Source organism: Myiozetetes cayanensis, unplaced genomic scaffold (assembly GCF_022539395.1).
Source record: "Myiozetetes cayanensis isolate MyiCay16 unplaced genomic scaffold, myiCay2020 scf3, whole genome shotgun sequence".
NCBI classification, from domain to species: Eukaryota; Metazoa; Chordata; class Aves; order Passeriformes; family Tyrannidae; genus Myiozetetes; species Myiozetetes cayanensis.
Genome location: NW_026087521.1, coordinates 45,896,281 through 45,919,322, shown reverse-complemented (window position 1 = coordinate 45,919,322; position 23,042 = coordinate 45,896,281). Strand labels below are relative to the sequence as shown.

At 35.9% G+C, this 23,042-nt stretch overlaps 1 protein-coding gene across 2 annotated transcripts in view; it reads left to right on the top strand.

Annotated features, from left to right (window-relative positions):
- Positions 1 to 23,042, top strand: part of CDK17 (cyclin dependent kinase 17) — a 91,240-nt gene that overhangs the window by 30,964 nt on the left and 37,234 nt on the right. Inside the window, exons 2-4 of one of the 2 annotated variants that reach the window (XM_050323435.1) lie at positions 6,888 to 7,036; positions 11,529 to 11,567; positions 20,874 to 21,038. In XM_050323435.1, the coding sequence (XP_050179392.1) occupies positions 6,919 to 7,036; positions 11,529 to 11,567; positions 20,874 to 21,038 (322 nt within the window). In that variant the 5' untranslated portion in view covers positions 6,888 to 6,918. The remainder of the gene's footprint in view (positions 1 to 6,887; positions 7,037 to 11,528; positions 11,568 to 20,873; positions 21,039 to 23,042) is intronic. The other variant, XM_050323436.1, reaches the window with a different exon arrangement.

Sequence of the window (23,042 nt, the reverse complement as noted above, 5' to 3'; positions counted from 1 at the left end):
TTGTGGGCTTTAATGTCAGGCCTTTCTCTCTAGGTTGCTTGGTGGGGCTTTTTTTGTATTCACAGCTATACAGAACATGTATTCAGATTCAATATGTAATAAACCCAAAAATTTGACATTTGTAAGAGAAATTGTGAGCTGTAAATTTACAGTGATTAGCCACAGAAAACAAATTTTTTATGACTACCTTCTTTTGTCTGCAGTCTTAACAGTTACAAAGGTGTTTTTTTTTCCTGGGATGAGCTCTCACTTGGTAGTTAATTTCCAGGCAGGCCATCATAAAGTTTCCTCAACAGCTTCCTCACTGTAATAAATTTTTTGTTTAAGAAAAAAAGGCCAAACTGGTTTTTTTTAATCTTGTTTAGAAACCTGCTCCCCTCTTCTTTGTTGATCCAAATCAGGTGTCTCAAGAATATCGAAATAAATTGAAAGCTTGTCATTGCCTTAGGTCTCATATTGTAAATAAAACTTTCTTGTGAGCACAAGAAGAAGCAAATGTGGAAAACTCTTGGTTGTAGGAGTTCAGATGCTTACGGGACAGGTGGTGCTGGGCTGAGAGCTACTGGAGTTTGGGAGAAGGATCTTTGGTATGAGATTCTTTTCTTTGATGCTTGAATTGCAATGGGGGGGAAATAAAAAAGCAAGCCTTGAAAATCATGCATTTTATTGACAGAATTGCTCAGATTTACAAAAGATTGCAGATGCTTTTTGGTCTTAATACCATCATTGTCTTCTAGAACCCAGAAGAGGTTTTCCACTCAATTTTCTTCCAAAAACTTGCTGATTTGCACTGAGGAAATTTGTCTGAGGAAAATTGTCCTAGAAGTGATGACTGCACCATTGTAAATATGTTACAAAAATAACCTGAGTACTAGGCAATAGCAAGCTTTGTGTGCACAGCTTCTTTTTTTAAACAAATACTTTTTTCCTGAATACTGCAGTAAGGCTTAATACTTACTAATCAAAGCTCATAAAATTACAGATATTACTTTTGGTTTCCACTACTCACTATATCTTCCAGGATTTAAAGTTCTGTGGGTCTGTGGTAGCATTTATGCTACATCCGTGCATAAATAGTTTTTGCCTTTCCCTTCAATAGAAAAAAGACTTTCAATTTATGGATCTGAGAGCAAATGCAAGAAGCTTTGCCAGTCAGCTCATTTGTTTTGTTGGCTTAAATGTCAGCCAATTTAACCAGACTCATACTGTGTTTTTTCACTTGGCAGTTGAGAGAACAGAGCCTTTGATAATTAGCATGGACTTATTAATCAGTACAATCTATCTAATCTAGGGAGATCTGTCAAGTAGTATGTCTCTGGTGATTTTGCTATTTGATATGGCTTGAATCTGTGTGGGAGAGAATACATGTCTATATTGTAGAGAATGTAGCCTTGCTGTGATTACCTGAGTAAAGTTTTTTGAGTCCGGAGAAAGAAACATAGGATATGAAAAACGGACTGCAAGATTTGACTCTCTTGGCAGATTTGGTGTTTTTGTTGATTTTTTTCCATTTATTTAAATCCTATACCAGTAGGGTAGTTAAATAGGCCTGTAGTAATGATCAATATATTTTTTAACTTAAAGGATTAGTTAAAAACAAACCAAAACCTCTTCTATTAATTTTTGTCCTTCTTTACTCTTTAAAGGCAGAGGGACTGGAGGGGGGAGTGTAAAGATACAGAAAAGTATTCACAGACTAAATTAAATTAGAACAGGGTAATTTCCATATATTTCCTCTGTTTGCAATGGTTCAAATTCCAGTTGATGATCTAGATCAGGAGCTGAATATAGATGCTCTCATTCCCTCTGTGAGGAGCCTCTTTACCTACATTAACTAGTAAAACTATCCTCAAAATAAAAAGTTAACCTTTGTGAGTACCTTTCTACCTCCAATTTTGAGTGATTGTTTGGCTGTGATTCTGTAAGTACATAAAAAGGGGCTTCACATCAAAAGTTTAGTTCCATATTGGATATTGTTTTATTCATAAGAAAAAGGCTCTTGAGGGTCCTTTTGCCCTTTTTGCACTTGGGAGGTCAAACTAAGCTGTGGTATTTGACTCCACAGTTATTTTTCTTTCATCAGTAACAAAGGCCTTGTTTGTCAGATGTTGTTTAAATCTGTACAGTGTCAGTTCTTTGACCCAATACAGCATAAAGCTAACAACTTTTTAAGTAACTGTGTTCCTGACAAGAGAGTCTAATTGGTGAGTCTCATATTGTTTCTAAAGACTAGAGGTAGAAAAATGCAGTAGAACATTTTTTTCATTGAAGGGAACAAATGGATGTTGAAACAAATACAAAGAACAGGTGCAATGACTAGGATGCTGTATTTGTAATCCATTCTTGTAGAACAGAATTGTGATTGTAAGAAAGTGTGTCTGTACTATATGTGAATTTTATGAGTGTTTAAACTTACAGTTCATGATCTTGGATAATTATCTATATACTTCTCATTAGTGTACTTAGTTTGCTTTGTATTTGATGTGCAACATGCTGATGTGATCAATAGTTTTGTTTTTCTAATTCAGGTAGATTGAGAACAGTTTATTAAATATAGATTACATGATGAAAAGCTGGTTTTCTTTTTAGAATTCTTTTTTCCTTGACAGGTGTTTCCTGTTTCTGGTCTCAATTAATACCATTTGCAGCACTTTAAGCTTTTCAGACCTCTCTTTCTGACACAAGGAGTTCATATGGAGTGCTGTTACCTGCTTTCTTTGATGTCTTATGCCTGTGGCTTTAGTTTGCTAACCCATCCTTAGGGGCTGTATCCATCCTGTTGCTCATGCTGTTAGTAGGGTTTCTGATCCTCTCCTTTCCTCCCCACTTCAGCTGTTACCTTACAGGTGAATTTTCCAGAACAAGAACTGCCTTTAGATGTTTGAAAGACACCTATTACCTTGTAAAGCAGCTTGTAAAAGCAGTCAAATAGCAACTTCAGTGTGTATCTAAGTTGAAAAGTAGTTTTAAAATGCTTAATCTCTATGTAGATGTATCTTAATGCAATATAACTTCTGGAAGCAGAAGAGTCAGCACTTAAACTGATGCAAAGCTTATTGAAGTTGAAGGACAGGTTCTCTTTGATTTCAAAGGGCTTTGAATCAGCAAAATTTTAGTAGCCTTTTGGTATTTGTGACCCTCCTGTAATGAAGTGGCAAAAATTTAAGCTGTTAAATAACTTAATTAATTTTGAACATTTTAGCTGATTTTTTTTTAAACTTACAGGGATTAAGCACACGTGTTAACTGTGTATGAAGATCTTTTGCAGTCCTTTTTTCCCCTCTATCAAGGTACCAAGGGTCTGGGAGATTGAAGGAACTCGTAGGGTTTCTGAGAATTTTGGCCATTGTCCATCTAAGGCCTCTGATTTTTGGTGAATATATGAGTGTGGCATCTGGTTAGGTTACTTCTTTTGGAATCAAAATGCTTTAATGTCTGTCTGCTGTATAGTCAGGGTGTTGTGAACATCTGTGGGTGCTCAATGTGAAGTGCTGTACTACAGGCATTGTGGGAAGGATTGGTCTGATTCAGAGAAAATGAGCCAGAACCCAAATGTTTAAAACTGATCTTAACCTGGATGATTTAAAAACTGAAGTTTGTTTTCAGAACTGTATTATAAAGATAACTTTTTAAGAGACTTTGGGTTCAACATGGCTTTAAGACTGTTGAAACAAACTGAGTTGATGACAGTGTTGGAAAACAGAAAATGTAAATTTTAGCATTTTTTTCAAGGATTAACTTATGTTACTTTTAAAGACAAAAAGACCAATTTGTCAGAGTAAGACTGCAGATCCTTTGTAAGAAGCAGCAGTTCCTTTAATACATTGTTGCTTCCTTCATTTCATATCATATCAGTATAAGAATTGAACAAATATGTCTTTGCCAGCTTTTGTGGGTTGTATCAGATAGTATCATATGAGATTGCCTGTCCTCATTCTGTCTGCAGAAGACTAGAATTTGCCTTAGTTGCATTCAAGTGTGTGCATCTATCTGCTGTGACATCTAAAATATTTGATTTATTATGTATTCAGAGTAGATAAATTTGCAGAATAGAATAGTCAAGCTGTGGGTTCTGTTCTAAAACTAAATATAAAAATAACAGTCTATTCTTCTCACAATTTTTAAGAATTTGGAGAAACTTCATGAGTCTTGCTACATCTAATCATTGCTGGTACGTGGCTGTTACTAATCAAATAACTCCATTTTGGATTTAAATTAGATTTACTGTTAAAAGGAGATAAATATGCATCTGTTATGAATTGTGAAAATGAGTGTCAGATAATTTCCCTCCAGTTTTGTTAAACTGAATTAAAATGGACTTTTCTGCGAAATTGTTGTCATTTTAGAGAAACAGTGCTAGCTTTGGATTGTGTAGGTGACTTTTTCAAAGCTCCATTCACTGATGTCTGGTCTCAAACTACCAAGACTTAGCAGACTCTACAACTTTGGCTGTGAGAATAAAGAAGTCAGAAAGACAGGACGTTTCCAACTGCTCAATACTAGTCACTCCCTCCTTCCATTCTTTTTTCCCCTCTCCTTTACAAATCTGAATTAGCAAGAATACTGGTGCTTTAAGGGAGGACAATTTGGCTTCATTTCTCGTGAGTATCTTTTCCTTTAAAAAAACTGAATTACATTTCAGTACAAGAAAGCATTTGTTCACATGTACATTCCCACTCCTTATTCCTTTTTATTGTTAAATTCTTGGAAAATCAAGCTGTGAACTTATTCAGAATCTTAGCAAAATTGGTATTTCATTGCTCTATGAAACCTTCCTTTAACGGGAGAAATGTTGTAACTATAGTTAAGAAAATACTTGCTTTTTTATTAGCTTGAGATTTTAGAACATTTTAGAACATTAGAGATTTTCTAATCCACCCATCTGTTAATTTATATGTAACATTCTTCAGCAGTAGACCTTCTTTTTAATTAAAAAAAATTGTGTAAGCTTAAATACTTGCAGGATCAAAATCCAGGAGCAGCCTGTTTACCTATGAAGGCACCTGTTTTTTCGGTTACTGCCCAAGTGGAAAATTGGAAAGAAATTGTGCTGTCAGGTAGCTTTAGGGTATTACATAACTCAAAATTACGTGTATCTTTTTGAGAATAATACATGTAGGAAGATGCAGATTTCAAAGAATGCTGTGGGAGAATTGAGAAAACTACATATAAATGATGTGTCCTTCCGAATTTTTTACAAAACTGGGTTTTTAAGAGAAACAGAGGCCATTGTTTTGGAAAAGTTAAATGCAGAAATAAAACCTTTTCAAGTAAGGCCTTTAAAGCTGGTCCTGAACAGGAGAATTAAATGTTCCCTGTGGAATGTTTTCTGAATGCAGTTTTTTAACAATAAGCACATCCTGCTTTTGAATGAGAGAGAGCAAAATTTCTTATACTAAGGTGTGGCTTTATTGCACATACAGTAGTGCATTAAAGGGGCAGTTTAGAAACTGCTGTCTTAACTGTACCTTCATCAGTATATTTTACTTTCTGTATGTCTGTACCCAGTGCCCCACTATTTCTGCTTATACTAACTGTGGTTGTCTGAGATGTTACTCTGATTTGTATTCCACCTCTTTCCCCTTGGATGCAGCTGTTACTTTACCAGTGATTTTACTGTTCATCTCAGACTTTGGAGCTCATATCCCAAATGTCTTCTTTTATCCATCCCTAATGTGTTATTTTCTGTCCTAAGCAATCTAGTCTTGTGATAGTTTAGTCTATGTTTAGTCCATTCTCCTACCACCAACAACCACTCCAGGTTTGTTCCACCAATTTGATTTCCTTTTTTATTATGGAGCATCTAAACAAAGAGCAGTTCCACAGTTGAAATGTGTATACTTAAGGGAGTGCTGTCAATCTAATAAATGTAGAATTTTAACGTACTACTTTTTTCATTTCTCTGTTTAAAGGAGGACATTGAGGAAAATTTGATTTTGTATGTAAATGACACATTTTGGAGTGCAAAGAAGCTGATGGAGGGGAAAAAAAAGTATGAGCTCAGACTTAAAACTATGCTCTGCTTGTGTTGGACACTGCACATGTGAATCTGGGAGGCTATGAGCAGATGAACAAGTTACTGTAAAATAACGTCAGGGTTGAATTGTCCATATAGACCAAGAAAGGACTTGTGCCTCTTGTCATGCAAGGGCAAACATACGGCACACCACAAAGTTCACTTACCAGCTTAGACTCATGGCAACACGTTTATTGACCTGGAGCTTTGTTAATATGGCTTGTTAGCTTACTACCACTTTCGATGGAGAAAGTGCCTTCTGCTTTGTTCTCAGTTTAGTCTTACTGCTCAGCTCTAGAGAAATAGTGTTTTAGTCATCATTATCAGGCCCTGGCTGTCTTATTTCCCTAGGTGGCATCGGGTTTGAGAATTGCTTTTGTGTTTAGGGCTTTCAGCGTTGTCCCCTTCCTCCTTTTGTGAAAAGGGCAAAATATAGAGGAGTTCAGTAAGTTATCATCATAAACAAATGGGCTTCAAAAGAGAAGGTTACAGCCTCCTTCTGGAGGATTTGGTGGAAGAGACTGTGGAGGATGCAATGGAGTACATACTCATCAAGTTTTCAGATAACTGTTTGTTTCATTATTGGATTGTAAAATTAGTGATCAAATTAGTTGTTTTGTTGTGTTGTTTTTTGTTTTTTAAACACAAAGATTCTTATTTTCCCAAACAGAAATAAAAATTGTAAAAGTTTATGGGCATCTACCGACATTCTTCTTTCGTCCAGTAGAGTAATCTTGCTTTAAGGATATTAGGGATAACTTGGATATTGCCTAAATTTTCTGTAAGTCTTCCTATATTTTTATGTCAGGCAATTAAATTTCATTTTCTGCTTTATTTTTTCTCATTTGTTGTTGTTTATTTTTGTTTGCAGGCTTCCTTAAGCCAGACTTAATATCGATAGAATGAAAAAATTTAAGAGGAGACTTTCCTTAACCTTGCGGGGAAGCCAGACCATTGATGAATCGCTGTCTGAGCTGGCAGAACAAATGACAATTGAAGAAAACAGCAGCAAAGATAACGGTAAGCATATCTTTCACTTTGTAGGAAGTGTAAGAATTTTGTCAGACCCCACTCAAGTGAGTGTTACTGGGGTTTATTTTAGTTTTCAGAGCTGCAGGGACTTCCTCCCTAACCATTTCTTTTGGTTTATCTTATATTCAACTGCCATAGTTATTTATCAAAATATCAAAAAATATCAATATTTATCAAAAGTATCAAAACAGCTTTTTGTCAAAAACTACCTAAATTTATCTTTTTATGTCATGTGCAGCAAAGGTCATAGATGTTCTTTCAGTAAACAAACCCATTGTATGAATTTACTGGGTCTCAGATCAGCTTCATATGGCTTCAAATTGAGTCTTTTCTCAAAATCATTTAGTAATATGATTGATAATAATTGCTTAAGTATTATAAATAAAACTGTTTACCTTCCCATTGGTGGTGCAGGGCACTGAATTGTGTCATCTCTTCATGTCTCTCAGTAGTACTTTTCTTCACCAATATGAGGGTGACTAGGAGCATTCAGGATAACCAGCTTGCCCCTGTGTATCTTACATAAGTCTTTGGCTGATCCCATAAATCTAGTGGCTGCTGTAAAGTCCACATTAATGATGATACAGCTTTTGAATGCAATCTGCAGTAATAATGACTGGAAGAGGTCTTGTTGCTTGTTCTGTTTCCTGGGCTGAAGCATTTAACTCATATTTCATCCTCAGTGCTGATTAGTGTTATTTTTTTACTCTGCTGACATCTAAGAGTTTTTTCAATTATCAAGTGGTCTGAATTTTATTTTTCCCTCATTTCACACCAGTAAATAATTCTGAATTTTCCCACTGAAAACTGACAGGGCCAGGAAATTTGAGCAGAGGTAGATGCAATGGAATTTGCCTTGCAGACATTTAAAACTCCATTCCAGTTAAGTTGCATACCAAGGTTTTGGAAGTTGTATTTACCTTTGGCAAAACAAAGTTACTTACATTTTTTGGTTTTGCCCTTTATCCCTGGTATATTCATTGCTTTTGTCCTGTTTTTATCATGGGCTATGCCCAGTATTTTGGGAAACAAGGTTTCTTACAACTTTTTATGTGTTGATACAACAAGTCTGCTCTGAAGCAACAATTACAGTATTTTTGCACTGATCTCTACTAAGTCCTTTCTGAGACACTGCGTTGTGCCATGTGATTTTGTTTGTATTCACCTTAGTTACTGATGCATATTTTCTTCAGACCTGTATAAACTTCTGCAAGATTGATTTTGTTATGTAAATAAGTGCTAAGAAAATTATTTTCACACTAAGAAATGAGCATGAAAAATTGTTCCCAGCATCAGTGAATGTAGTGGACTGGATTACTGAATTGATTTGTTTGAAAATTGAATCCAGGAAGAATAAAAGCATTTTACTTTAAACTGGACCATGTCCTGGCTGTCTACTCAAGGGATAGAGAACACAATAACTTGCTTACAGAAATGTGAGCTTATGCCATCTTAAACCATGTGTGAATCCATTTGTGGCTTGTAATATTTATCTGAGAATTATCCCAAACAGCAATACTTAGATGTCTTCTGCATGCTTGTTGCCAAACTGTGACAAGCTTAATTTCTCAGCAGATACTTAAAGTGATAAAAATACAATTCAAGAAAATGTTTCTAATTGCAATGGTTTTATTTAGCTTTTAGTGCTCCTTTTATTTTGCTTTCCATGTTATTTAATTGACCAAAAGGAACTTCATATGCTAATATTATGATACATTATATGCTATGCTTATACATGCGGAATGTTGTTGATGCCTTAGTAGAGTCTTTCTGGATGCATTCGAAGTGTTGTTGGTCCTCTTGAAAGAAGAAGAAATACAAACTGTACTTTTGGTGTGCGTAATCTTTACTCATCATTTTCTGTCACTAAAAAAAGTTTTACTGACACTTGCTACTTTTTTTGGATTCTTCCAGAATGCATTTATTAGTATCTGTCCTATCTTTGATCTTGCAGAGATGAACAAGATACTACATTATGGATTTTTATTTTCCTTTGTTTTTGCCTTCCAACTCTTTCCCTTCCAACCTACTTTTCTTAGAAAGTAGAGCTGGAAAATGCTTCCTAGTCCTGTTTTCCTAAAGGAAGCTCGAACTTTCTCACAGATGAAGGTATTTTGGAAAGAGTAGGGTTTGGGCAATGACAAGCGCTGGAAAAACAGTCAAGAAATGAGTTCTCTCTTTTGGTGAAAGATAAGTTTGGTAGAGAACATAGCCTGGAAAAAAATCCTTCAGTGGGCATTTAAAATAATTGCTTGCAAAGGATTGCTTAAATGAGGCCTTGGCATCTTTATAAAATCAGAGTGGTAAGAAGCCTGTACTAACTGTAAATATCCTGCTGGGACACATGAGAGGATGTAGCCTCTTGAAGAATATTTTATAAAGGAATAGCTGCATTAAGATCTTGAAAGTGCATCCTTTACTGCGACGGTGCTGATCTCAGAAGGCAGCAGTAACCGTCTCCTTAGTTCTGTTTTTAGGAACAAACAGCTCCTTTGCCTTAAGGAACAGAGAAAACCAAATGTGCCCAGTTTACAGGCTTTGAATCTGCTCTTAAAGAAACTTTAAAAGCACAGTTTAAAAACTTTAAAAGGCGTGCCAGTATCTTGATCTACAGAGAATCAAAACCAGGGATACAAATAGCCTTCAGAAAGTGGTTCTTCATATATGCTTTATTTTCAAGCAGTCGTACATCATCAACTTGAGAAGTGAGAGTTGAAGGGCGTTGCAACTGTGCATTTCATGCCAGAAGTCAAGGCTAGACCCTGAACACTGAAGACCCTTTATAGCAGCGTTTTGTTCCAGTGTTGTTGTCCAGTTTTGTTTAATTTTTTTACTTTCTGGCAAATTACTCATCTTGTCTCCTGTCATTCCATGCTGATGGCTGTGTTCACTTAAGGTTATAATTTTAGACATGCTAGCTTTTTTCCTTCTTAGGAAACAGCTGTGTTAATGGACTGTAGAGATTGTAGAGACTATGTCTATAGAAAATCACATCTGTGCTGACCTAGAATCCATGCTTGTCTCCTGATTTTCACATACATATTCTTTAAAATCTTTAAAATAAAGTTCCAGTTCAGTGCTGCCGTTCCAGGTGTAGATCACTTGTACACAGTACCAGGGACCTTTCCTTATGATCACCTTTTGGCAATAACCTGTGTTGTTTAGCCCCCTGTCAAATGTTTCTTCTCCCAAACAATTGCCTGTGATTTCAAATAACTGTTGCTCCCATCCGGAGGCCCACCTTGTCATTAGCTCCAGCTTTGAGTGGGTTGTTTCAAGACTGAAAGAACAGTACTCCTAATGGAGAACAAATTGTCCCATTTGTAGTTCACAGACGTAAAAATAGATAACATAACTTTTGATTTGCAGTACATGGATACCACTGAATCAGCTAACCTTTTGTATGCAATCTCATTTCATACACAGCCTCCTTCATCATGTAATGTCAGTACAATCTCAATATGCATCACTCATCTGTGAGCAGCAAAATGGGATTAGCAGGGATCAACCCATATTGTTCAATGCACTAGCACAGAGCTATTGCACTGAATGTAGAATAACCATTAGTTTTGTGGTTTTTTGAACACCATCAAATTATTTAGTGACCAGAAACCTATGTATAATTAAATCTTCCTTACAAATTATGTTCATCATAATTGGCTTCTGAGTGAGGAAGCATTGCCAAATCAGATGCATAAACCATAAAAATAAAGTGACCAGTTGAAATGCATAATAATCCATCTGAAGCCTTATGAACTGTGGACTGTATGAAGTATACTTTGGGCTAGCCTTTTAGCTAAGTACAAAAGCTTTTCATGGTCTCTTATATTTCAACATATAAAATCAATTAGGTGGATTTGTTCTTTATTTTTCATTCTACCATGTTTTCATTCAGCATACTAACAATGTGCCAGCTTGCTTTTTCAATTCTAGGTTCTACCTTAATATATGTATTGACATTAATATTGTAAATACTAAATGGTAATTTGTAGGAGTTGATGACTAAATTTGCTCCTGAATTTTTTCTTTACCAGTGACATACTAATGTAATTTGGCTAGAAGTAACGTCCAAATCATGCATATTTTAAGCCCAATTCAGTGTAAAATTTATGCAAATACTTTAAATACATATGCTCTATAATGAAAGCGAAAAATGTGTCTGTATTTTCTAATATTATGAAATTCATTATCATGAACTCCAAGCATGCTTTTAATAATAATTGCAAGACATGTTCCAAAATATGTCCACAACTCTTACATTTATATGTAAGTAACTTGGAAAGCATTCTATTTGTCAAGTTTTGGTTTTATATATAGATAGATACACACGCACATAATAACCAAAACAAGTGAGAGTCTGGTAGAAATGGCTACATGAATTTGTAGAATATTTATCCCCATTTAGTCTGTTTTAGCTCGGTGATGTGATCATAGGATCCATTCTCACGAACACTTGCATAATTTTTTTGTAATTTTACAGGTGTGAGTAATAATGGAAGGATCAGCTACGGTAAAGTGCGTAAGTGTTTTTTAGGTTTAAGGCATTAATGACTAGTTAATGCTCTGATAAGAGGGGTGAATGTTTATAAAAATTGACACATTGCAATACTATCTTAGAACATCCAAATGCCTTTGTGGCTGTAATCATGTCATATCATTAACGGAGCTGAGAAACTCCCATTCCATCTGCTTTGTGTGATTCCTTGAGCGTGGAAGTAAAACAGTGTGTTACAACATATTTTCAAGACAATGTTCTTGAATTGAAAATATGAGCATAGAAATGCTTACTGGTATTTAATCAGTAATTTTTTTCTGTTGATGTTGGAGGAAAGTATCAGTATAAAAATGTGGGGGGTGGGAGGGTAGAAATCCCCAGAATTGCTAGAGCTCATTCTAGAGCTACAGATTACTGCAAGTCACTGGCATTTGTCACAGCTAAACACTGCACCTTGTACTGTCCCTTGCACCATGCTGACAGTGTTTTTATTATAGTCTGTATGTACCCTTCTGTGCTGTGGTATACATCCATTTTTATTATTACTGTTCAGTATGATTTCTCCATCCCACGTACACTGCACAGCATAGTGTTCTCTCTTCCCTTTCTGCTTTGTTTCTTCCCACAAAACCTAGAGGCTCTGTTCATGTGCGGAAGTGCTTATAAAGTGAAGTGAGCATGAAAGTTCCATGCCTGAAAGTATGCTGCAGTAGCCTTGGAGGGCCGTGTGGAGGTCTTGTCCAGTCATAATTGTTTTCCTTCACAAGTAGAATACAGGTTTGGCAGAAGACGATGCTTAGATGCAGAACTGGACTCTCTAAATATATCAAATTTCTGTTAGTGTAGGCTCACTGATGTGTGTGTAGAGATTTGTTCTTAAATGGTATTCAGATGGACTTCCTAAGTACAGAAAAGTAAAATACACATAACGAACCAACACGATTTATTTCTGAAAGCTGGGCAAAAAGGAACCAGATCCTCTGTTTCCTGGTTTGGTTGGCAGTGTGGTTTCACAGATGTTTGCATTGGGAGTTACAGGGTAGTTATGTGTGTGGATGCAAGGATAGAGTCCAGGTATGCTTGTAACTTGGCTATGATGCTGACTCACATTGATTTAAATTGTAGCTAAAACAGTTTTCTGAAGGATTTGGTGTAGTGTGATGCCTTCTGCAGTTGTGATTTTAGCTGATGGTTTGCTCTGCTTATATGATTTGAGGTACAGAACTACCATGCCTGTGTTCCAGCGCAGATTCTGATGAGAAAAAATACTGTCTGAGAATTATCTTCTAAACACTATGAAATACGTAAATCTCAAAGGCAGGTTTTTGGCTTTGAATATATTTCACTTGACTGTGATCTTCTTTGTCTTGGTATCCAGACTGAAGGCAAAACCTCACTGCATGTGAAGTCAACTTTGAAAGGCTTTTTTTAGTGTTTTTTGTAGATATCTTGATCTCATTCCTTGCCTTGTGTATTATTTCTTGGTTTTGTAGTTTAAACAGAAACCTTGGAAAAATTTCTACCCTTTTTGTCCCAAATAAAAAAAAAAAAAAATACAGGACATTACAGTGCCATTTTAGTAATTGAGGTACTTCATTTCTCATCAAAGGTTGAAGGCCATGTTTCTCTGAGTTTCTTTCAGCATATTTCTTCAAATTTGCTGCCAAATATTTTTTGCCCTGTGTTGTCCAAGTGAAGAATATTTGCTCTGGACATGACTGTTGTACTCAAATGGATAAATTTGAGCAATGGAAGGAATCCCTTGAGGTTTTGCTAAGTTTTGAATATTTTAGTAGTCAGTAGTTCAGAGATTTCATCTTATTTAATGAATAAATACTATTTTAAGTGATATTGAGTGGTTGCTCTGTTTTTATATCTTATATGGGACCTGTCACCTGCAATTAAGTAATTTTACTGAGTGGGTCTGACTGCCTTATAGCAGTGTAATTAAGTATTGTGCAGCGCAGCATACCAGCTCTAAAATGTCAGAAATTCACCTGCCTGCATTCTACACTTTCTGAAGAAATAAAGAGCTTCTTGACAACAGCTTCTTCAACAGTTTGTTCAAAATATTTTTATTTCAATTTAAAAAAATTTCCATTTTTATTGCTGAGAGACATTTAAAAACCGAGTAATTATTAACAGAGCATGCATTCAGATCAATTAAGTGAATTTGTAGTAGATGATGCCAAAATGTGATTAAACTATATGACAGTGGCATTTGAGAGGCCTATATAAATAATCTTAAAAGCTTGTCATGATGCATCACAAGCTTCATGAATGCAAGGCTGTTTAGAGAATGAATATTTAGTTTCACAAATACAGATTTTTGATACTTTTTCATTCTCTATCAAAATGGAAAATTAAAAACAGCCTCGGAAGTTTTCTGGAGCAAGGGTGAGGTCAAGGTGGGTGGAAAAGAAACTACGTAGAATCCTGACCTATAAAAACTGGTAGCGGATTCTTGGGACATTTACTGAGTTTTTGTTATAGTCGAGCCAGTCCAAAGTCAAGTTACAGCTAAGAGTGGTGAGTGAGGTTCTGCCTCCACCCTTCTGCCAGCACCCTCTCTGTGTACCCATGGTGATCTAGTTCTGAAACCTAAATCAAAATTACACTTCTTTTCTGTGGGGGGAGGACCTTGAGCCACATTTCAGGTAGCAGCAGTGAATTGTGGCAGCCTTGCTGTCGCCCAGAGTTCATCCTTAGAGTATGGAACATGCCTGGGTTCAGCCCCCATTCGGTACCCAAATCAGCAGTCAAATTCTATGTGATGGTTTGGATCTGGCTCCCTGCCAAATGCCCGAACCCACAGTAGCAGCCCCCCCTTCTCCCTCCCTTCTTCCCCCAGGGCAAAGGAAAAAAAACTATGCAAATTGAAGAACCCAAAATCAAGCTAGTTATATAAAAATATGTATTTTATGTATATTACAGTTATATACAGTTAAGATGCTATGTATACAGCAAAAGGGAATCCAAACACCCCCCAAAGGGATAGGGAAAGGGGAAAAAGGGACAAAAGGGGACAAAAAGGGACACTGAACAGATATACACAATAAAACTCAAGAACTATACTAATAACTAACAAAACAGATCTCACCACATCCCTTAGAAAAGCAGGATTGGCAGACACGGCCAGCACTCTCCAATCCTCTACGTGTCAGACCAGCGGTCGCTGTGGGCCTCAGCCTTAGATAAGTGAGACCAACGCAAGGACCCACTGTTCCTGAACCTCGCCGGAAGAGAAGAGAACGAAGGCCTCTCCTCTCTTCTTATTTATACCCCAATTTGCTTAAAAATCGTATGGAATACTGGGAACACTGCCCCTTCCTTGGTTACAAACTGGTCACCAAGGAAGGCCTAGATTAAAACTACCACAGTGTTCAATATCACTTACTCTGATTAGAAAAAACTCCACTTTTCTACTTTATTTGTATGAAGTTAAAACACATATTTATGTATTTGTATGGTTTCCATGTCCACAGTGGATAACAGTTGTGGAATAAAACATTTTTTTGCGGACTTAATCAGCTCTGTCAGAGATGTTTGATTTAAGGGATAATGTCGCGCTGTATGACAGGTGATTTTGGTTCTTTATTAAAGCTAGCTGAAGCAAGTATCATTCCAAAATTTAGGCAGTGAAATCTGAAAACCAGCTTGGTCTTTTTGTCACATAATAGAGATACTCATGGGACATAAAAAAAGAAAGAGATAGTTGAGTATGTGATATTATATATTCATAAAATGTGTTTTAAAATGCATTTACATTCCTAATGAAAACACTTTCTTTCTTTAATCCACCAGCTGACTGATGTGTGACAGTATGTCAGTTACTGAGGCCTTGCCAAGAAATGCCAGGCAATTCTGCAGGCTCTCTGAAGCTCAGATTAAGTAAATCCAGTTAAGTAAATCCAGCACAGGAAAGAAAGTGGTAATGTGTAGGTCTTTGTTCTTGTAGATGGACAAGGAAAAGAAACATCATGGATTTATTTAAAAATTGCTTAACTTGGGAGTAATTTCAGGTCAGGCTTTGTGGATAATTTAAATTGCAGTTAAAGGAAAAATCTTTATGAAATAGTTGGTTTTAGCTAATTCCTCAAGCAGGCTTCTTGGTTGTATACACCAGTGTTTTACTTGACTCTGACAGTTCTCGTAATTATGAAGTAATAAAAGACATTTCCACTTACGTTAAAACATAAGTTCATGTAATTTCATAACGGAAAGATTTCAGTGTCTTGTTTGAGTTATCTTCTGGGTTTGTTTTTGTTAGCATTAGCGTTGGCATTATTTCAAAGTTAGCAAAGCCAGTGGTGGTACCTTGCTGGGTACTGTATTTTCTTAAAGTATATGTATGTATTCTAAAACAGATCAGTAACGTGGTCTAGCAACTCCTACAACGTTAGTAAGCCAGGCTGGTTGTATTTTAAACAGTGTTGACTTTGAATAGTGCTGTTGTATTTATTTTGGGTCATGCTAATAGTAACGGAAGTTTGAGTGACAGAAAGTGGGAAATACAAGACAATTATCCAAAATTAAATAAACGGACAGCTCAGCATTCACCAGACTTGAAAATCGAGTAATACAACAGTGCATAGTCACCATGCATTGCCCAGTCTTCAGCCTTGCTGAAGGTGCACACTTGAACAAGATAACATGAACATGGCATTAAAAAAAGGAAGGTGTGTGTGTATATATGTTTTTATAGATATAAAATTAACGTCTTTATATAGATAAAAAAAATTTATTGTAAAAAGTGTTTAGGGACTTTGGCAATAAATACATGTCATTCTGTACATCAGTATAATACTTACATAATTTATGATACATAACTTATATTCTTATTGAGAATGTTAACTTTTTCCACACTTAAAGACTAGACTTGAGTGATAGCTTAGTAGGCTGCATAAGAAATGTAAGAGTTGAAATGTCATTTCTTGAAAGATGAGTCAAAGATCACATGATTTTTTAGCCAAAATAAGAAGAGAATATAATAACAACTGACGAAATACAGTTTAAAAGGAACCACTGAGAAGTCTGCTTCAGCTTCTTTGCATATCAGTTTGGAATTACAGATTACAGAGCAGGGTAAGGAAAGAGAGCTGGAGATAAATAATTAACAAGACCCTTGCTGGAATGGTTGTGGTAGTGAGAGCCAACACAATTGAACTGCCCAGGTGCTGCAGAAGTCTTGTGCTGTAAGGACAGCTGGAGTTCTCCCTGTGCGTTCTCCAGTGTCTGAGGATGACATTTGAGGGCAAGTCTAAGATTAGAACTCAAACTATAACATCATTTCCCCAGAGAACTGTACTGGTTTCTAGCTCAGAGGCTTCCTGAACTAGGCAAGTCTCGGGGCGGTTGGTAACCCTGAGCAGGTTTCTTGTTCGATCTCTCCTTGAGCCTTGTAAGTTCTGATAGCCATAAGCATCCTGTGGTGAGGAAACACCACAGACTGCGTGGTGTGAAGAATTATTTTGTGTACCGTTTGCAACCTGCCACAGCTGGCTCTTCCACTACTCTCCCTCTTGTGCTGAAGAAGGTGGTGGATGCAGCTGATTCCTAAGTGCCCACTTCAGTCCTCCACCAAGTCTGTGGGTTATATTATACTTCTGCTGGTTTAATCTATATGAGAGAGGAGGACCAGAACTGTGCATGAACCCAAAATGCAGTAGATCCATACACTTGCACAGTGAATTTTCTATTGTTTTTTTACTCCCCGTTTAATTTCCATCATTCATGTTGACTGTGACTGAATATTAAAGCAATAGCAGCATGAAAATACCTGCTGTGCCTCTGGAGACACCTCTGTCATGTCAGCTAAGCTTTTGAGTGGTTACTTAGTACAGTGACACTAAGGTAAGGAATGTTTGTGAGTTTTATATAGGGAAATATTTTTTTAAAGGCAAATCAAACCTATAATCACAGAGATAAAATTATAGGAAGCAGTTTATAGATGTATGTAATGTAGGCATTTAACTTTTACACTTTAGGCACATTTTACTCAAGATTAGACAGTGTCACTAAATTCACATCTTAAAAACAGCAGTGTGATACTTTAAAGGTAGTGATTCAATATTAATAATCCTGAAAGAAATTAAGTGAATTAAATGACATTGGAACTTCAAAAGAAGTACTTGAGGGTCTTTGGAGAGAGTTAAGTAGTTTTTTCAAAAGCACTTAAACTCTTGTATCTCTTCAAAATAGTAACAGTCATGTAAATTAATTTCCAGCAAGAGTTTGCTTGATCATTTTCAGTATTTGTTCCATTATTGTCACATTTGCAGGGAGGAGGCAACACAGTGCAGAATTCATGTAACTGTTTCTTTAAAAGTTCCTAGCAATGCAAATCTAATTGTTTATAACAGAAATATTCTTTCAGACATAATCTTACATGTTATACTGTCATATGCCATATGATCCCTTCTTTTTGTAAATTAATGTGTATTAGGATTTTAAAACCTGTAAGCAAGTAGCATTAATACTTCTCTTAGTCAGAATTATAGGTTCTTAAGACCTCCACTTCATTGTCTGTCAGTAGTTATGCCTGTCCTACTACATGACCTAAATTATTGTTCCTAAATTTATAATGGGCTCCACAATTTAGTACAGTACTTAGGACAGTGCAGGAAGATAATAGTTGCCTATTATGACAAAAGTTATTTCTGTATAATTGGAACTTATTACATCAACCATTTGTCATTCTTTTTTGTGTAAATTTACTGTGTGCTCATTAATGTGATCAGTGTTTATCCTTGTATTTTAGTTGAACTTTGCCTATGTTAGGATATTGCAGGAATTTTGTTTTAAACTGTAAAATACATGCAAATTTACCAATTCATCTCTGAGTTGGCTCTCTTTTTTCATAAAAATTTAGTTTCAGAAACAATGAAAGTGAAGAAGTACATGCTTAATATATATAATATATTGTTATATGAGGAATAGAAATGAGGTAAATAACTTGAAAGTTTTGCTTAGTAACCACTTAAACCCACTAAGCATCAAAGTTATAACTGATGATGACTGTCTCTACAAAACAAACTATGTATGTTCATCAAACATTTTGATTTTCAGTGTTACCCTTCATTTGTTTACCACTGTATGTAACTCAGTGTGAGGATTTTAGACTAGAAACTTGATCAAATTCAAATCAAATCAGATCAGGATGAAAGTTAGAAAGCAGAAAGCAGATTTTAATTTATCAAAAGCAGTATGTGAACCTATGTCCTGTCACATGGAATAACTAATAGATTCTATTAAAAAATTTATGAGGAATTTACTGCCTGCTGCCCTAGGATAAATATGCTGTTAAAGGAACACAGGAAGGAAGCTTATATGGTGCTGAAGTCAAAAGGGATGATACAAAGTATTAGAAACATAAATAAGCATTTGGGACAGAGATGTGAGAGTTTTGAAGACCCTGATTAAACTTCATGAGCATACACATGGATGTGTGGTGAATTTTTCGTCATGTTCACCCACTTCGAAGCTGCGTTTATGAAGGATGGTAACTGAAGGATGCAGGCAGGTTTATAACACTGCTGACATGTTCTTTCACATTCAGATTTTCTGCCTGCAGCATGTTTTTTTTCCCAGTGTTTTTTTTTTTTTCCTGCAGCAGCTGAGTTAGTCTTTTCTTGGTGTTTCTTTTTGGTTTTTTTTGTGTTTGGTGGGGTTTTTTTTGTTTCACTGTGTTACACATGTTTATTTGCAAAAATTCGTTACATAATTATTTCTTAAAGTCACTGCCCTGTCCTTGGATAGTTCTGTGTACTTCTGTCTCTTTGCTTCAGACTAGTCATAATAATATATCCACAAGGGTTTTGTATTTGTGAGGAGAGAGTGGGTTCCCGTCAGGATCATGCTTTTATTAGATTACTAGGTGTTTTTTGCTGTTATTTTCCTTCACCATCAAAATTCTGCCTTCCATACAATATTTTCTCCTAGCTATATTATTCTTCTTACCTTATTTTAGAAGGGAAGGCAAGATTTTGGGTTCCCTGCATGTGGGAATATATGTTGGGGTGATGAAATGGCATCCCAGACCACTCCCTATCCCAGTAGGCACAAGTGGAGTTCTGAGTAGATCCTATCTATGCTATACTCGGGGAGCAGTGGCTCCAGTAACACCTTTGGTGGGTGTTGCTCCATTCAGTAGCACTTGTGCTGAGGTTGCTCAATGGCTGCTGCCTTTTCTGTCTTCTGAATAGAACCAAACAGCACGAATCTGTAACGTTAATAAGAATTAAATGATGGAAAAATAAAATTAATTGAATCGCAAGTGTTTTTTGGGCATATCTTCTGGTCTTTACCCTAGTACAGGGACAGTGCTAGCACACAGCTGCCAAATGACTCTGATCTCTTTCTGAAGTGAGAGTACTTCTCCTTTTTTTTCTTTTATGAATGACTCCATTGGCAGTTCTGGTAAGTCCAATTTTGTGACAGTCAATGCAAGCTGACATCTGTTCTGCTTTTTCTTGGGGTAAAAAAATCCTCTTGTGTTTTTACAGTTAGTCTGCTTCTAGTACCATGTCAATCCTTGGAATGCTAGTCCATGTGTGCAGAGTCAGCTTGCTGAGAGAGCATGAACACACTATTTCTGTGCACACTTGTAAATAAGATTTTAAAATTTATAACTTTATCTTTTTAGAAAGTGTTCATCGTTAATAGTAACAATTTTTACAAAAATCTCAAGATCCTGGTTTTAAGTCTTAAATTCTGTGAATTGCCTAAAGTACAACCCAGTAGAAAGCCAAAATAACAAATTGAACACTTAATTTTTCTTATATCCTGTAAGTTAATAACTTTAATTATGGCATGACAACTCTGATAGGTATGGACAAGTATGTTTACTGCTGAGGACACGCAGTAGCAAGACCTTGCTACTAGTGACATGCAAGAATTTTGGGAGGGAGAATATTTTCAAGGCTTACAGTTGAATTTGCTCATCATAGTTGATCTAACAGCTGTTCTGTTTAAATTATAGCAAAGATTAAACATTGTGCAGTAAGGCAGTAGAAAATAATTACAGCATTCTCATTTCCTTGAAATTCTAAGGCTGTATATTCAGTGCATTTGCTCATCCAGCATCAAAGTAACAGAATTTAATAAAATTGAATTTGGGTAATACTTAATGCCATGTTTTGGACTCATTTGTTAATAGAGAAATGGCAGTAGTATGATGGTCTACTATTAGCATGAAAAATAATCTTACCAGACTGATGATTTCCTGTTTAGTAACTGTTTTTTTTCTTTTTCTTTTTTTTTCCTTCTGGCATGTTCCTGACACTCCTCCTTGCACGTGGCAATGAATATTTTGATCCTTGTGACTTGTAGAGCCTATAGTGAAGAATGGCAGGCCTCCAACGTCTCACAGCATGCACTCATTTCTCCACCAATACACGGGATCTTTCAAGAAGCCCCCTTTGCGGAGACCACATAGCGTCATAGGGGGCAGCCTCGGCTCCTTCATGGCAATGCCCAGAAATGGGAGCAGATTAGGTAATTTCCAACGTTGTTTGTTTAAATTAAGTTTTCTGTGAAAAGTAATGTTTGTGTTGATTCTTGGCATGAGACAGAAGTTATTCTAATGCTTTAATAAATCTCTGGGTATGGGGTAATTTTTTCTGGAGTTGTTTGAGAGTTTTGTTTTTGAGGCGCTAAATGTCTCCTAAGATTTTCATGAAGAAAGCAATCACACAGAAATCACTCATGAATTTTTAACAAGTTGCAATGTTACAAAAGTTACAAAATATTTTTTCTAAATACTTTGCGTGGAACCCATGTATACATCTCAGTTAAGCATTGGCAAGAAGTACTATAAATGTAATATGTTAAAAACAAATAACTCATCCCATAAGTGGAGTTATAAAAGAACTGGTGTATTATTTCTCATTATTATAAGGAAAAAAAAATTTTTTTTCAGTGACAAATTAAGGCCACTCAACTTTAATTATCTTTTTGTTGTGGTCCCGAGGTTTATTTGTGCTTCTGTGAAACAAATAAGTTATGAAATATTTTCTCTTCCACAAGTAATTTGTCATGTTGCTGCCTCCAGTCACCAACAGTTTTTTACCCTGCTTTTATGTTATTCTAAATTATGGTTAATTAATTGATCCTAGAAAATGAGAGCAAGTCACAGCTTAATTAGAATTTTATGATTTTTTCAATCTTCTGCCCTCCTTTAGAAGTGTGTGATAAACTGATCTTCAGGATTAAGCTTGGAATCTTCAAGACAGTAGTCAAACCACTTATATCCTCTTCTGCTGTAATATCACTCATCATGTTCAAAAACATGCCTTTTTACTGCTTGTGCTACCATTCAAACTGAATCTGCCTTCTTCGAACTGTCCTCTTGAATTGGCTATAGCAACTGTTATCACACAAGAAAATGAGGTTTAGTGTGCACAGCTTGATTGCTATATTAATTCCTGATTCACTCAAGTCCTGTACACAGTATATTTAAATTTTTCTTTCATTTTTTTCCAAGCCAGTCTTTAGTTAACTTGCTAAGAATCTAATAGGAAGACAAAATTTAAAAAAATTATTGTGTACTTAAAGAACTCTGTGGTTAGGAATATTTAGTCTTCTAAGGGTTATTTGTCAAACTAGATATATATGCTTGTACTCTTGTACTTGTGTGTTGACTTTATCATCAATCTCTAACATTTTGAAATGTAAATTTACAGTGACTTATTCCTCTTCAGAATTTCACTTCCTCTTCATGAACTTCAAATGAGCTTTCCAAAAGGAAAATTCATACACAGAATCAGAGAATATTCTGAGTTGGAAGGGATCCTCAAGGATCATTGATATCAACTCTGAAGTGAATGTCCCATAACAGTTTTTGTTTTCTTTTTTTGTTTTCTCTTAATGATCCTTCAGTTTTCTCCACCTTTCACTGAAGGTTGCTCTTTATGTGTACATTAAACACCTCTTTTTGCTTTGGATATGATGATGCCATTTTTTTTACTCCTTATTTGATGAAAATGTAAGCTACTTGTACATGTTATACAGTGGTAGAAAACACAAGTACAAGTATATGCAAGCATAATTATTTTTTCTGCTCCTTTTCCCCCTTTTTCCTCCTTTTGTTCCTGCCACATGAGAATGGTTATTGCTCAGCAGGAAGCTGAGATTTTGCCTGTTGGGATGTGATGGTTTGGATCTGGCTCCCTGCCAAATGCCTAAACTTTCAGTAACAATTCCCTCCCTTCTTATTTATACCCCGATTTACATAAAAATCGTATGGAATACTGGGAACACTGCCCCTTCCTTGGTTACAACCTGGTCACCAAGGAAGGCCTAGATTAAAACCATCACATGGGATAATGACATCACAAATGAAACAAGTCAAATATACTACACTACATGAAGCTTTTGTTTTCTTTGCTTTCTTCACCTGTCCTCTTTTCTTTACAGTTCTTCTCTATTTCATAGGTAGAAAAATGCGGTCAGAGAGATATCCTAGAAATATCACAAAATTATGGCAGTTAAAGGATGATT